This window comes from Xyrauchen texanus, chromosome 7, assembly GCF_025860055.1.
Source record: "Xyrauchen texanus isolate HMW12.3.18 chromosome 7, RBS_HiC_50CHRs, whole genome shotgun sequence".
In the NCBI taxonomy this organism is placed as follows: domain Eukaryota; kingdom Metazoa; phylum Chordata; class Actinopteri; order Cypriniformes; family Catostomidae; genus Xyrauchen; species Xyrauchen texanus.
The window spans coordinates 15773849-15790792 of NC_068282.1; the positions used below are offsets into that span (position 1 = coordinate 15773849).

At 42.0% G+C, this 16944-nt stretch overlaps 1 protein-coding gene across 1 annotated transcript; it reads left to right on the plus strand.

Annotated features, from left to right (window-relative positions):
* The first annotated feature begins 3357 nt into the window (after positions 1-3357).
* LOC127646153 (intermediate filament protein ON3-like) lies at positions 3358-8606 on the plus strand. Its single transcript, XM_052129615.1, has 9 exons — positions 3358-3922; positions 5818-6026; positions 6144-6204; positions 6311-6406; positions 6499-6663; positions 6787-6912; positions 7000-7220; positions 7332-7393; positions 7546-8606. Exons 1-9 carry the CDS (start codon positions 3491-3493, stop codon positions 7701-7703), a joined length of 1530 nt encoding a protein of 509 aa, XP_051985575.1. The 5' UTR covers positions 3358-3490; the 3' UTR covers positions 7704-8606.
* Positions 8607-16944: the final 8338 nt, after the last annotated feature.

Here is a 16944-nt window from a genome sequence, read left to right on the forward strand (position 1 = left end):
AATCTTTCTAGTAGAATGGTAGCATCTTTGAAAAAAGTCTACATTTTATTTCAATAAACCTCAGTGTACACATAATTTACTTTTCAAAAAACTTCCTTAAACTGTCATAAAAAATTTGGATGTTCTTTGAAGTAGAGATAAAACCAGCTAGACTCTTCATCCATGCAGGTTTTACAGTCTCAGTTTACTAAATACAATATGGTAAAAAAAAAAATAAAAAATAACCTTCTCACTATATGGTCTAATATAGCTTCAAGGCATTCTTACTGTTATGCAAAAAACAAACAAATGTAAAGAAGACACAACTCATGGTGTGCGACATATAACACTAGAAGATTATAGTGTCATTTCCATGAGATTTTTAGCGATCATTTCCAAAGATTTAAATGATCTGAGTGTTTTAACGTGCTAAAATAATAAATGTTTGACATTGCTGTGATCCAAAAATGTTTGACATCAAATAACCTATAATAATGAGTCTTCAAGCACACAAAGTGGTTTGAAATGGAAATGTTGACTGTATTGTGCATGAACAGACAGTGACAAGGTAACAACCTCTCTTCCACCCATGAATTATTAAAAATTCTAATAAATCCGTTCCTTGTTCAGTTTTGTTTTTGTTGTTCCATTGACATGTGATTTGCACACATTCAAAATATAGACAGGTTTTTTTTTTTTTTTTTGTCTTTCTTGTTAATCCCTTTTTGGTGAAACCAATGAGACAACTTGATCGGACTAAAAACCAGAATCTGCTTGAAATGATCTCATTTCATCAGATCTAGACTATTGGGTGTGCCATTAAAGTAGGTATCTGAAGATGTTCTGTTCTGAGTAATGTGATGATAGTGTTGCTTTGTGACCTGCAAAAATGGTGCACATCTGAAAATGATTCCATCCTAGTCGTGACTGACAGGTGGCTTGGCCAGATGCCTTGCGGTCTTTTCATGATTGATGTAACGCTACACATATAAACTGCTCTCAATCTAAAATGCTCTCATTAAAATAAAATTGCATTGAAAAGTATAAAGTGTTGCTTTTGTCTTATGCATGCATCTAGACGTTATGACGTTAATCTAGACATTTTTTTATATTTTAAAGCATCATTTAAATAATTTGTTCAAAGTTATATTGCAATTTTAGTTCAGATGATGGAAAGAAGGTGTGTCCTTTCTTGTCACCTAACAAGTTCTTGCCCAAGGAATGTGCTACCTGCATCAGATCTTTATCTCTCATAACCAAACTTGTCCCTTCAGTGCATAGATAATTGCTTGTCTTGTATATCTATTTATCTGTTATACAGTTGGGTTCAGACATCCATATAAAATATGGTATTCAACATCTAATTACTAAAAAGAGTGTTTTAGAATTTGGACATTTTAAAGCAAGGAATATTTAAAATTCTGCACTTTTGACAGTGATCATATTAACTTATTTGTTTATATGGTCAGATTTCCTTACTTCCACTGAAGCACAAAAGATGCTCTTTAGAACATTTTCAAATCATGCTGGGATAACATGGATCATCAAGTTTTGCATAAACTTGTGGAGTCAACTTTTTGCTTAAATTGTTATGTTGATAATATAATTTGCAATAATCATATTTTTGGTAATAATATATTAGCAAAATGTAAAATAGATGTATTTTTACAAGTGAAATGTGAACCCCATTGAGTGTGTGTATATGTATAGTATATGTGGATGTGGAGTTCTAAATGATTAATTAGTAGCACAAAAAGTCTCTTTAATACATACGAATGCGTAATTCTTTTCCCACAGTGAATTATTGCAATGCAAATATTTGTGGTTACTGCATTGCATTAATGCCAAGCACCAAACCCTGTTAAATTACCAAGAGTAGATAACGTACGTGCTGGAAATATGCATAACACTCCTAAACTTTAGATATACACAAATAAATCCATGCACACTTATCCAAGCAAATACATGCTCATGAATAATACCCAAAATGTCATGTATGAGTCCACACACCCTCCTACAGATACTTAAATGTAGTCTATGCACTCTGGCCAAACCCCTATTACACACATCTGGTTTAGTAGTTTGCCATTACAGTCAGCCTTCCCCACAATGTCCCGGAGATCCAGCCCGGACATGCATTTTCCTTCCGTCCATCCCTTGTATCTTTTGATTTCAAATTACCTAGAGATTATTACTCACAACAAACACTCTTACAAAGAAGTGATTCACATACCATGATCTCACATTTTTCACACCTGAAGTACACTGTCATAGTGACATGATTTGTAGTTGCAAAGGATGGTGTAATGCTATTTAATGTTTATCAATGGCGGCTGTACACCCAAAAGATTTGGCTGTGAAATGGTCTAGCTATGCAGGGTGTATTGTGTGTGAGAATGTGAGAATTGGTGTGGAGTGATTGACATTGGTTGGTTAAGAAGTATAAAGGGATAATTGACCACAAAATTGTATCATTATTTACTCACCTCCATCATGTTATTTCATAATTCATATGACTTTCTTTCTTCTATGGAATGCAAAAGGAGATTTTAGGGACTTTTCATCATATGGATTATTATACAAACTTCTCTTGTGTTTAACAAGGAAAGAACATTGAATGAGTTTGGAATAACATGAGGTGGTAAATAATGGCTCAATTTTCAGTTTGGCTTGACTATTCCTTTAACTGTTACAGTGGAGTAAAGTTTTTCTGTTAGGTGTGTTTGACAAACTATTCGCTGTTGTTTTAACACAACTAGTTCAGGAATTACATTATGTGCCCTATCATACCACTCTGCTCCACCTCAAACACACACAAATATGTGTGCACATGCACACAATCACACACATACAGTGTAGTTTAAAGCCATAAAATACATGAATCAGACCATTGTGCAGAGCTGTGTGCACTTTTTCCTTCATGGAATATGTTACGGAATGAGAATCAATATGAACGGAAACTCTGTCCACTGTTCTTTTCCCTGTAAATTTCAACAGTGCAACTCTACAGCTCTAGACACTGGCAAGCAGATGGAAAAAAGCCATTCATAGATATGAAAGTAGCTGCTGTGTGCCCCACCCTGCTGAAAAGAGCAGAGGTTAAATCATACTCTACGCCTGCCCAGCCAACCAGATACAGAGGCAGAAACACTCCCGCTGGCAGACTGTGAGAGCTACACTGTCACATTTTCAATAGAAAATTTCAACTGGAATGTCTATCCTCAAGTCTTTGCCTCTCCTTCTCTCATTTTCACACTCCTCCTGAGGCAAAGCCTGAGGCTGGGTGTGACCTGTCTAACAGGTAGGGTGTGTGTGAGAGTGCAATTGTGTGTGAGTAGGTAGCTCCGCCCCTTTTTGTGCATATAAAAATAGTCAGCCAGCAGCAGAGAGACACACAGAGGGACTTTGACTCTCCTTTGTGAGAAAACCTACTCCACTCCACTCCTTTCTCAGAGAGCACTCTCTTACCTCCTTCACAGCAACTCCAAGACCAGACCCTCACACAGACACCATGACAAGCACAAGGTCTATCAGCTACAGCATCGGTGGTGGTGGTGGCAGCAGTGGTGGCTCCATCAGGAAGAGCTACTCCAGTCAGTCAGCCTACGCTGTTCCTGCTGGCTCCAGCAGGGTCAGCAGTGTAACCAGCATCAGGCGATCCGGTGTGGGTGCTGGCCCAGGTTTTGGTTCTGGGTTTGGGAGTGCAGGCGGCAGCTACAGCTTCAGCAGCAGCAGCATGGGTGGAGGACATGCTGGAGGATATGGTGGAGGATATGGTGGAGGCATGGGTTTTGTCCCAGCGCCCATCACTGCTGTCACAGTCAACCAGAGCCTGTTGGCACCCCTCAACTTGGAAATTGACCCCACAATTCAGGCTGTCCGCACTCAGGAGAAGGAGCAGATTAAGACACTCAACAACCGTTTTGCCTCCTTCATTGATAAAGTGAGTATTGGTGCATCCAGTTTTTCTTAAAATGACACTGTAATCAACATTTCATGCAAATATATAAATTGGTACTGCTTGGCAGATGCTGGTCTAATCTTGGTGGGTTTAGTACATTTAAATAAACACAAATGCAGATATTTACTTTTATTACACAATGTATGTATGACCTTTGAACGAGTGACTCAACACTCTTAATGCCTGAAGTTATTTCACAATACAATAGTGCTTGAAGCTATAAAATAAGAGTGACAGTTAAATATGTCTAACCTTGCGGAACATTTCTTTGGAATATTTGCAAACTAAGAATTTCCTTAGTAAAGAAAAGGTGAGATCGGCTATTTAGTGAAAAGTTTAATTTCATCCACTTACATAAGAGGCATTACAACTTTGGTACTATCTTTACTAACTTGGGATGTAGAGGTCAAGCGTATCAGCTTCAATCTGTCTGCAGATGTCATAGTACCATTTGTACTAGATCTTAGAAATAGTATTGATTTGGCTGGTAAAAAAAAAAGCCCTAAAAAAACTCCTTACTGAGCTTATACAAATATGGGTGGAGTTTAGGGTATAACCTAGCAACCGTGTGAGTCATAGTTATACACACATACACACATCTAGAGAGCACTAGAAGAAAGCAATGCTGTTAAGTCCAAAGTCTAGACTGTATTACACCAAAAAAAAAAAAAAAATTACAATTATTATTGCATATTAGCCTATCCCTGTTTCCACTAGACACTGTGATGTGTTAATTTTTGTATTTGAATCATTTACAATAGTTAGAAAAGTATACTTTTTGCAAAAGTGTGGATTTTTCTTTTTTCATTAGAGCTTAAGTTAACTCTGTTGCGCCCATATTTGGCAACAAATAAATACTTCACAACTTTCTGTGCAAATGTGGACAGAAGATACACCCTAAAGGGCATGCAGTCAGCATACATGCAGTCTCACACCTTTATTTTTTACTGCCTGTGCAGTAAATAGTGTGTGACCAGGATGACTCATCTCTACTGTAGACACTGGACACCCCAAACGAATACTCCGCTATATAAGAATTCAGGGAAAATAGTCTAAGGCACTTCTTCTGGTAGAAAATTTTAAAAGCCTTTATTGTCAGTTGGCTAGTCACATCAGGACATTACAATTGTAAAAAAAAAGTGACTGCACACTGATGCATTTCGGCAAACAGCCTTCCTCAGAATGCTATCATTTACTCCGCTTTATAACTTTGCTTTTCACTGTCAGCAGGTTAAAGGTTAAAGACAATGCTTCTAAAACCCTTTGAACCTTATTTAAAAAGATTTAAGACTTTTCATTTAATCATTGTTAATGTAACATACATACAGTAAATCAAGAAAGCACTTGAGGGAAAAGCACTAATACTTCCCAAGTATATTCATTATTCAGACATCTAGAAAAAAGAAAAAGAAACAAAAACGACTTAAGTAGATTAGTAGCTAGACATGTGCTGTAAGGTCTGGTTGATCTCCAACGACCACACACAATCTGCATTAGGGTGTGGCAGGTATGTCTTACTTCTGTGACCAGTTCTTGGCTTGTGTGTGACTCTGCCACACCCAGTGAGTCCACTTTCACCTTCCCCTCCCCCTTCTCTCACTCCACCCTGCAGAAAAATGCTTGCAAAAGTGACTCATGGGCATTTGTATTCACTTAAACAATGCTAGCAGAGTGCTTGCACAAAGAGACTTAAAGAGCCATAAATACAAATGAGTCATGCAAGCCAGACAAATCCATCAATCCACTTATACATTCAGTCAGTCCTTCATTTTTTTAATGCAATGTTTCTTCACTTTCATTATTAGTTAGTATCAAAAATGAAAAAAAAAAAAAAATTATCAGACCAACAAAACTGATTACTTTTTCTGTATCCCCAGGTGCGCTTCCTAGAGCAGCAGAACAAGATGCTGGAGACCAAATGGAGTCTCCTCCAGGAACAGACCACCACCCGCTCCAACATCGACGCCATGTTTGAGGCCTACATTTCTAACCTGCGCAGACAGCTTGATGGCCTGGGTAATGAGAAGATGAAGCTGGAAGGAGAGTTGAAGAACATGCAGGGCCTGGTTGAGGACTTTAAGAACAAGTGAGTGAAGTTGTTATGCAAACTATGTTAAAACCAATTGGGCTGAACTAATTTGATGGATAAAAACACAAAAATACATGGGATTTATTCACATATTTCTATCTACCTTTCTAACAGGTACGAGGATGAGATCAACAAGCGTGCTTCTGTCGAGAATGAGTTTGTCCTGCTTAAGAAGGTAATGACCATGATAACATTTCTTTTTAACAGTATTGAGGCTTTGTTTTTTAAATAGCAATGGGCTATAATTTCCTCTTCCTACTCCCTCTTATATTCTCTTTTAGGATGTTGATGCTGCCTATATGAACAAGGTTGAGCTGGAGGCCAAGGTTGATGCTCTTCAGGATGAGATAAACTTCCTCAGGGCAGTCTACGAGGCTGTAAGTTCAATTCTGTTGTGTTTGGCCAACCAATGAGAACTACTATTTTGTAAGGATTGGTAATATAGTGATTACTTGGTCTATGTTGGCAGGAGCTGCGTGAACTCCAGTCTCAGATCAAGGACACATCTGTTGTTGTGGAGATGGATAATAGCAGAAATCTCGACATGGACTCCATTGTGGCTGAAGTTCGTGCTCAGTATGAGGACATTGCCAACCGCAGCCGTGCCGAGGCCGAGAGCTGGTACAAACAGAAGGTGGGTCAAGCACACAAATACTGAAAACCTGTTAACATTTGATATTAATTAAACTCTCCAGACATTGAAGCCCATCTCATCCGTGGCTACACAAGTGCTTAATTATCTCTATATATGTTACAGTTCGAAGAGATGCAGTCCTCTGCTGGTCAGTATAGTGAGGACCTCCGCTCAACCAAGACCGAGATTGCTGAGCTCAACCGCATGATCGCCCGCCTGCAGAATGAGATTGATGCCGTCAAAGGACAGGTAATGATGAATCAATGTTGATACAGTTTTTCACATTTCAAGTTTCTTTTACAAAAGGCTGACTTTGTTCCTTTTTTGTGTTACTAGCGTGCCAACCTTGAGGCTCAGATCGCTGAGGCTGAGGAGCGTGGAGAGATTGCAGTGAAGGATGCCAAACTCCGCATCAAAGACCTTGAAGACGCCCTTCAGAGAGCCAAGCAAGACATGGCCCGCCAAGTGCGTGAGTACCAGGAGCTCATGAACGTCAAACTGGCATTGGACATTGAAATCGCCACCTACAGGAAGCTGTTGGAGGGAGAGGAGAACAGGTAAGAAGAGTTGAAAGACAGTTCCTTGACATTTACACCCTCAAACATATTGTACAAGCATCTGGTTGTTAGAACATATTATTAAGCAGATCTGCTTTCTTCTTTACTCAGACTGACCAGTGGTGGAGCTTCAGCCACCATTCATGTGCAGCAGACCTCTGGAGGTGGAGGAAGTAAGTCCTCTCTCTCTCTTTCTCTCTCTCTCTCTCTCTCTCTCTCTCTCTCTCTCTCTGTGTGTGTGTATTATTCTCCCTTGCTTCTCATTTCTTTCTCTATTTCATGTTGGATGTACAGTATATTTTAACCTTTTTTCTTTGTCTTGCAGGTTACTCAGGAAGCAGCTCTGGATTCGGCTATGGTGGTATGGGAGGTGGATATAGTAGTGGTATGGGAGGTGGATACAGTAGTGGTATGGGAGGTGGATTCAGTGGTGGCTCCATCACCAAGTCCAGTGTCTCCACCATCAGCAGTAAACGCTATTAAAAAGAAGCAGCCCCCCACCGTCTGCCCCAACCCAACCCTATCCATGTACCTTCTTTACCTACCTGCAACTAGATCACTCTGAAACATCTTGCAAATTAAACCAACAATGTTGCTATTTTGCTATTCTAGTCAAACTGCTATCACCTGTTGAAGAGGAGATGAGGACATAATTTCTTAAACACAAAGTTTTAGGTTGTTCTGTGCCTTGATGGTAGTTACCGATAACATCTCTGGTGGTGTCACTGCCATTTTGAATTATCCACCCAACTCTGTTGAAAATAACACTAGGAAGAATGTAATGGGAAAATGTTTCTCCCATCCAATAAATTGTTTTTATTTCTGCACTGAAAAGTCTGGGGAAATAGAGAGTTGATAGAAATATATACACATAGAGAACATTGAAGCAAATTAGACCCTTACGATTCTCATTAGTATGACCACAAGCAGTACCATGGGTCCGAGATTTGCTATAAATGTCCTGATTGAATGTTTTGTGCTGTTACAAACTCACTGGTATATTTAAACTGTTAATTAGATGACTACTATGACTTTTGGCATTATGTAATGTCTGTTAATGTCAGCTTACTTATTTGCTTAAAAAAGTATATGACTGTCAGCATTTCACTGATGACAATGAATATTTGTGTGCTACCAATGTCCAGTTATCTCACATACCAGGCTGGAACAGCATAAAAACACACAAAGTGGCATTTCTGAGGACTATACCACCTAAACCTTAATGTACTTGCTGAGTTGGAAGCTGAGAGCGAATATTTTACAATCCCTCTCTTATAAATGGTTCACTTGAAAAACATAACAGTGACCATGTTCAACAAGAGTTATTTTGTATTGATTGACTTTACACCAAACTAAATTCTGAATACAATAAATCTGAGACCACAAGTTTTGTCTTGCATTGCCTTCATTGCTTTGAAATGTTTTCACCATCTACAGCAGTATATACAGTAGCTCAAAATTAGACAGTGGGACCAGGAATAATATACAAAGAAAAAGATAGAAAAATAATTTTGAAAGAAGTAGAACAGTTCAAAAATAAATAGTTAAACTGAATGATAATGTTGCTCGACTGTATAATTTCCCCCATTATTCAGTAATTGTATGTTGAGCATATTGCAATGCAGAACTCACTTATTACAAACATTACAAATGACTTACACAGTATATACCCCATATTGTATATTCCCTTATAACAATATGTACATTTGTAAACTAAAATGAATTCAAAATGCAGCTTAGCTGCATGGAAATCTACATAAACTTTGTCTTGCTTTGGAAAGCATTTTCCTCATGAAGCTAAATTCTGATGTGCAAATATTTTCTTGAACCTCTTGAATTCTCATGTGAAAATCATTTTACCTTCAATTCATCAGAGTAATACACAAGGAAGTTTATTTCCATGCCACGATAATAAGCTAAATTCCTTTGGCCTCCTTTTGCTGAGGTAAGTAGTTGATGCTGATTTCTGGCTTTGCTGTGCCAATGTGTGTTGCCTCTGGGTCCTGAAAGTGTGTCAGAGTTTTATTGGCCTCCATCTATACACTGGTTTTATATATACAAATATACATCATAATTGCTAGCCCAACTGCAGTTGTGAGAACACCTGCGACAACTGGCACCAGACCCAGAGGATTGTATACTGCAAAGGCAAACAGGAGAGAACATTAGTACAGTATGTACAGACGCATACTATTGTTATATTCAAACAATCTTGGGTAGACAGTGAAGTACTAGACCTAGACTTAAAGGGGTCATTCACCCAAACATGAAAATGATGTGATATTTTAGGAAACCTATTGATAGTTGGGGGTGTGTCCTCTTCAGCATGTCACCATCTGACAGGTGGGGTCCCCCTTGAGCATTTTGATGCTTCAATTAGGGACACGATGTTGTCCAATATTGAATCACCATTATGCCACAAATGCTTGTATTGAACTGGGCCATTCCTTTAAACATGGTCATCATGTTAATTTGTAGGGCAACCCAGACGGCTAATTCACCATGTTTTTAGGCTAGATCTTATTCTAAAAATCTAAAGGAAATTCCAGACAGAATCTATGGCTCGAAAATGCTACATTTTCTATTAGAGATGGAGTTGTAATCTAATTGAAAAATCTCCATGGAAAATGGAAATGTGGTAATTTTTAAATACTTACTGTAAATTAAAACAAAATTGCTGTGCGTACAGGTGCTTTCAGTTACTGTATCAAGCTTGAATGCACATTCATACTCTCCTTCAGGCACTGGGGAGCATTGCGCTATATGTAATGTCCGGTCATGTAAGTGTTTCTCTCAACAATGCCATTGCGTCTCAAGAGAAGTCTCCCCTAAACAGGTATGATTTTGATGCATTATCATTATTTACAATGTTATTATAAAAACAATATATTTATTATCAGGGTTTGGAGGGTTACTTTTGAAATGTCCTGTGGGCCAGGATGAGCCTGTCATCGAGGTAGTTGATGATGCGGACGTCTGCTTCCTGAAGCGGGGCAAGGGCTGCCACTGCGACCTTCCTGAAGACGCGAGGGGACAGGGACATGCCGGGATATAGGTGGATCGCAACCGATCTGGCCACATGGGGGGCCGCCGTGTACCCGTGGGCCGCTCCGCCGTCGAGGGAAGTAAGAGCTGACGAGCGAGAGGCACGATGACGGGCAGTGAAGGGTGACCTCCATGAACTCGTCAGCTCATCATGCACTTCCGGGAAGAAAGGAACCTTGGCTGTGAGCGTGTGCAGACTCGAGGAACCAATCATACAGCCGCGAAGGCTGTGGGGAGGACGGAGGGTTCCAGTCCAGCCCCATGCTGACGCCGGCCCGGGCAAGCATGTCGGATATCTGGGCGTCAGCCTCAGACTGGGCATGCTGGCCCGAAGGCAGCAGCCCAGTTGAGTCATCAGTGTCGGACGCCAGACCACTCTCCGATGCAGTGGCGAGCTCATCTGGTTTAGGGGGCTCAAGAGGATAGGCAAGCTGGCCGTGAGGCGAGCCACTGTTGCCTCGAGCCCGGATGGAAGTCAACAAGCGTGTCGGGGGGCACGTGGTTCATGGGGACGTACCAGGCGAAACTGAGCCCGATGCCAACCCCAAATCTCCTCCATTGCCAGCCGGGTCGTCCTCAATCCAGTGGAAAGAAGGAGCGATGTGGGGGGCGGCTGGAGTGGCGTTCCTTCTTAGGAAGGAAAGCTACGACCGCAACGTTGCCATGGTAAGATTCTCGCAGTGAGAACACGAACCATCCACAAACGCTGCCGTGGTGTGATCACACGAGGCAGCGCCTGTGACCGACCGTATCCAGGAGAGCACGCGACCGTATCCAGGAACCACACAGGGGCGAAAAGGCATCTTTATAAAGACACATCCTGAAAAGCACGTTCAACGCCACAGTGTATTGCTCTTTTGGAGAAAATACTCTTTTACTAGCGCTGTCGAAGCACCCAGGGGCAAAGCTGCTCTGCTGTGCAGAGAAGGAGAAAGCCACTGATATGCGCCGTAGATCCAACAGCAATCGCTCAGCGATGGGAGGAAACAGACTGCGACTCGCAGCTCGCTGCATACACAACCGATCGGCTCCAAAGAAAATTTCTGAATGAAACAGATGCATTTCCCTCCCTTTATACCCGTATGTCTGGGGCGGGACATGCAAATTCTGTCTGCCAATTTTTCATTGGCCTTTTCTCATAGATCAGAGATGCGAAAGGCTCTCAAGAGAGACCCCTAGTGTTGCTTCTTCAACACAACATCGAAGTGAGCGACAAACGGGGAACAACAATTTCACTGTTTTTTGGCCCTGGCGCAAAATGACCAGCTAACATCATTTCACTAATCATATCAGCAGCACCTGGGAAAGTGTGAATGAATACTAGTCTGGTGAAATCATTCTGACTGGATTATAAGAGCAGAGTGATTGCTATAAAAGGAGGGAAGAAGTGCTTCCAATCATTGTGTTCTTGTTCGCAATAGTTACCTCTAAAGGAAGACTTGCAGCCATCATTGCTTTGTATCAAAATGGCCTCACATGCAAGGAAATTGCTGCAAATAAGGACTCAAGATGGCGCTGAGTATGGCTGCTGCGTTGCGAGCTCCGATACAACACTGCGGTTTATTGTTTGTTCTGTTTACAGTTCTTTGTTTTTTTGTCTTGGATGTTGTCTGCCATATTGTTTACAACAGACAAACACTTTTGGACATAGGTTATACAATTACACATCGAAAACCGGACTTCAAATTCCTCAACGCCGACCCGCTGTTTACAAACACGCCGGCGGAGCCCTTTGTCTGGGCTGCCCGGCCGCGGAAATGCAGAAGGAAAAGGGGAAAAAGAGCCGGCGTTCTCATCAGAGTAAGACGTTGTGCAAATCGACCCCCGCTACCCAGTATACTACTGGCAAATGTTCAATCACTGGACAACAAACTCTGCGAGCTGAGAGCGCGGATCTCTTTCCAATGAGAGACGAGGGACTGCTGCGTTATATGCCTTGCAGAAACCTGGCTGGCTGCGGAGATTCCAGACTTGGCCATCAAAATCACGGGCTTCTCCGTGCACCGAGCGGACAGAGCGAAAGACCTCTCAGGTAAAAGCAGAGGTGGTGGTGTATGTTTTATGATCAACAAATCATGGTGTGATCAGAGGAACGTACATTTCATCAAGTCTTTCTGCTCTCCTGATCTGGAATATCTCATGCTTCTGTGTCGACCATTCTGGCTACCGAGGGAATTCACAGCGGTCATTATCACAGCTGTGTACATGCCCCCACAAGCCGACACAGGCCGGGCACTCAGGGAACTGTATGGGTGTATAAGTGAGCAGGAAACCACGCACCCTGAGGCTGCGTTCATTGTTGCCGGGGACTTCAACAAAGCTAATTTTAAAACAATAGCACCAAAGTACCACCAACACATAAACTTCAACACACATGGGGACCGGGTTTTAGATCACTGTTACTCTCCTTTCCGGTATGGCTACAAATCCCTCCCCCGCCCCCCATTTGGCAAATCGGACCACTCTTCCGTTCTACTTCTACCTGCTTATAGGCAGAAACTGAAACGGGAAGCACCCTCCCTCAGAACGATCCTGTGCTGGTCGGACCAATCAGACTCCGTGCTACAAGACTGTTTTGATCACGCGGACTGGAAGATGTTCTGGTCTGCCTCTGATGACGACATCAAGGTTTACGCTGACAGCGTAACGTGTTTCATCAGGAAGTGCGTAGAGGATGTTGTTCCAACCAAAACAATACGGATATACCCCAACCAGAAACCATGGGTTAACGGCGAGGTTCACGTGGCACTCAATGCACGGTCCTGCGCTTTTAATTCTTCTAACACGGAGGAGCGTAAACAAGCCAGTTATGCCCTCCGTAACACTATCAGTGCAGCCAAACGCCAGTACAGGCACAAACTTGAAGGCCAGTTCAACACCACTGACACTAGAAGTATGTGCCAGGGAATTAATACCATCACGGACTACAAACGGAATAAAGACTCCACCGTGAACACCGCTGCCTCTCTCCCGGATGAACTCAATACATTTTATGCTCGTTTCGAGGACAACACCACCGCCCTCGCGGAGAGAGCACTCGCGGCTGACGCTACAGAGGTTGATTCACTCTCCGTCTCTGTTGTGGATGTAACCCGATCCTTCCGACGGGTGAACATCCGTAAAGCCAAGAGTCCAGACGGCATTCCGGGCCGCGTCATCAGAGCGTGCGCGAATCATCTGGCTGGTGTTTTTACGGACATTTTCAATCTGTCCCTCTCCCTGTCTGTAGTCCCCACATGCTTTAAAACATCGACCATTGTGCCTGTACCGGAGCAAGCCACAATCACTTGCTTGAATGACTGGCGTCCTGTTGCTCTGACACCCATCATCAGCAAATGCTTTGAGAGGTTAATCAGAGATTACATATGCTCTGTTCTGCCCCCTTCTTTGGACCCATTGCAGTTTGCCTACCGCAACAACCGCTCCACTGACGATGCCATTGCATCTACACTACACACTGCTCTTTCCCATCTGGAAAAAAGGAACAGATATGTGAGAATGCTGTTTGTAGACTACAGCTCAGCATTCAACACCATAGTGCCCTCCAAGCTTGATATGAAACTCCGGGCTCTGGGCTTAAACAGCTCGCTGTGCAGCTGGATCCTGGATTTCCTGTCAGGCAGACGTCAAGTGGTTAGAATGGGCAGCAACATCTCCTCATCACTGACCCTCAACACTGGAGCCCCGCAGGGCTGTGTTCTCAGCCCACTCCTGTATTCCCTACATGACACATGACTGTGTGGCAACACATAGCTCCAATGCCATCATTAAGTTTGCTGACGATACGACGGTGGTAGGTCTGATCACTGACAATGATGAAAGAGCCTACAGAGAGGAGGTGCACACTCTGACACGCTGGTGTCAGGAGCACAACCTCTCCCTCAACGTCAGTAAAACCAAGGAGCTTGTGGTGGACTTCAGGAGGAAAGACGGAGAACACAGCCCCATCACCATCAATGGAGCACCGGTAGAGAGAGTCAGCAGTTTCAAGTTCCTCGGTGTCCACATCACTGAGGAACACACATGGTCTGTCCACACTGAGGCCGTTGTGAAGAAGGCTCACCAGCGCCTCTTCTTCCTGAGACGGCTGAGGAAGTTTGGAATAAACCACCACATCCTCACACGGTTCTACACCAGCACTGTAGAGAGCATCCTGACTGGCTGCAGCACCGCCTGGTACGGCAATAGCACCGCCCACAACTGCAAAGCCCTGCAAAAGAGGAGCTTCCCTCCCTCCAGGACATATACACCAGTAGGTGTGTGAAAAAAGCTTGGAGGATCATCAGAGACTCCAGCCACCCGAGTCATGGGCTGTTCTCACTGCTACCATCAGGCAGGCGGTATCGCAGCATCAGGACCCGCACCAGCCGATTACATGACAGCTTCTTCCCCCAAGCAGTCAGACTGTTGAACATTTGATCTATCAGGATCAATAATTAGCACTGCACTTTATCAATCTATGATCTCACACTGGACTGTCAACATATTCTCCTCAATATACTACTTCATATATATATATATATATATATATATATATATATATATATATATATATATATATATATATATATATACAGGTGAAACTCGAAAAATTAGAATATCGTGCAAAAGTTCATTAATTTCAGTAATTCAACTTAAAAGGTGAAACTAATATATTATATAGACTCATTACAAGCAAAGTAAGATATTTCAAGCCTTTATTTGATATAATTTTGATGATTATGGCTTACAGCTTATGAAAACCCCAAATTCAGAATCTCAGAAAATTAGAATACTGTGAAAAGGTTCAGTATTGTAGGCTCAAAGTGTCACACTCTAATCAGCTAAACACCTGCAAAGGGTTCCTGAGCCTTTAAATGGTCTCTCAGTCTGGTTCAGTTGAATTCACAATCATGGGGAAGACTGCTGACCTGACAGTTGTGCAGAAAACCATCATTGACACCCTCCACAAGGAGGGAAAGCCTCAAAAGGTAATTGCAAAAGAAGTTGGATGTCCTCAAAGTGCTGTATCAAAGCACATTAATAGAAAGTTAAGTGGAAGGGAAAAGTGTGGAAGAAAAAGGTGCACAAGCAGCAGGGATGACCGTAGCCTGGAGAGGATTGTCAGGAAAAGGCCATTCAAATGTGTGGGGGAGCTTCACAAGGAGTGGACTGAGGCTGGAGTTACTGCATCAAGAGCCACCACACACAGACGGGTCCTGGACATGGGCTTCAAATGTCAAACGTCTTACCTGGGACATTTTAGAGCACTTCATGCTTCCTTCAGCAGACAAGCTTTATGGAGATGCTGACTTCATTTTCCAGCAGGACTTGGCACCTGCCCACACTGCCAAAAGTACCAAAACCTGGTTCAATGACCATGGTATTACTGTGCTTGATTGGCCAGCAAACTCACCTGACCTGAACCCCATAGAGAATCTATGGGGCATTGCCAAGAGAAAGATGAGAGACATGAGACCAAACAATCCAGAAGAGCTGAAGGCCGCTATTGAAGCATCTTGGTCTTCCATAACACCTCAGCAGTGCCACAGGCTGATAGCATCCATGCCACGCCGCATTGAGGCAGTAATTAATGCAAAAGGGGCCCAAACCAAGTACTGAGTACATATGCATGATTATACTTTTCAAAGGGCCGACATTTCTGTATTTAAAATCCTTTTTTTATTGATTTCATGTAATATTCTAATTTTCTGAGATTCTGAATTTGGGATTTTCATAAGCTGTAAGCCATAATCATCAAAATTATATCAAATAAAGGCTTGAAATATCTTACTTTGCTTTTAATGAGTCTATATAATATATTAGTTTCACCTTTTAAGTTGAATTACTGAAATTAATGAACTTTTGCACGATATTCTAATTTTTCGAGTTTCACCTGTATATATATATATATTTCATATACTCCTTACTTATTGTATTGTATATTGTGTATTCTTTATTGTATGTATTGTTTACTGTACATTGTATATAATTATTGTGTTGTGTAAGTATGTGTACATTTGATATGTAAATTGTGTTGTGTAAGTATGTTGTTTACTGTAATTGGTATATGTCTTGTCACTGTCATGACTGCTATGTTGCTCGGAACTGCACACAAGAATTTCACCTACTGTTGCACTTGTGTACATGGTAGTGTGACAATAAAGTGATTTGATTTGATTTGATTTGATTTGAAAGAATATTGCACCTGGAAGAACCATTTACCGGATCATCAAGAACTTCCAGAGTAGTCAGCTATGGAATAGCGCCACCACCAGTGCAGATCTTGCTCAATATTGGCAGCAGGTTGGTGTGAGTGCATCTGCACACACAGTGAGGCAAAGACTTTTGGGCAATGGCCTGGTGTCAAGAAGGGCAGCAAAGAAGCCACTTCTCTCCAAGAAAAACCTCAAGGACAGACTGACATTCTGCAGAAAGTACAAGGATTGGACAGCAGAAGACTGGTGCAAAGTTATTTTCTCTGATGAAGCCCCCTTCAGACTGTTTGGGTCATCTGGAAAATCGATAGTCCAGGGAAGAAAAGGTGAACGCTACCATGAGTTGAGTTGAGTACCTGTGTCGTGCCAAAAGTGAAGCATCCTGAGACCAATCATGTGTGGGGTGGATTTTCATCCAAGGGAGTGGGCACTCTCATAATTCTGCCCAAAAACACTGGCATGAATAAAGAATGGTACGAAAA

Coding starts and splice junctions, on each gene's coding strand:
- LOC127646153 (XM_052129615.1), top strand. CDS start 3,491: ATGACAAGCACAAGGTCTATCAGCTACAGCATCGGTGGTGGTGGTGGC. Junction 3,923..5,817: donor TTGCCTCCTTCATTGATAAA/GTGAGTATTGGT, acceptor CTGTATCCCCAG/GTGCGCTTCCTAGAGCAGCA. Junction 6,913..6,999: donor TTGATGCCGTCAAAGGACAG/GTAATGATGAAT, acceptor TTGTGTTACTAG/CGTGCCAACCTTGAGGCTCA.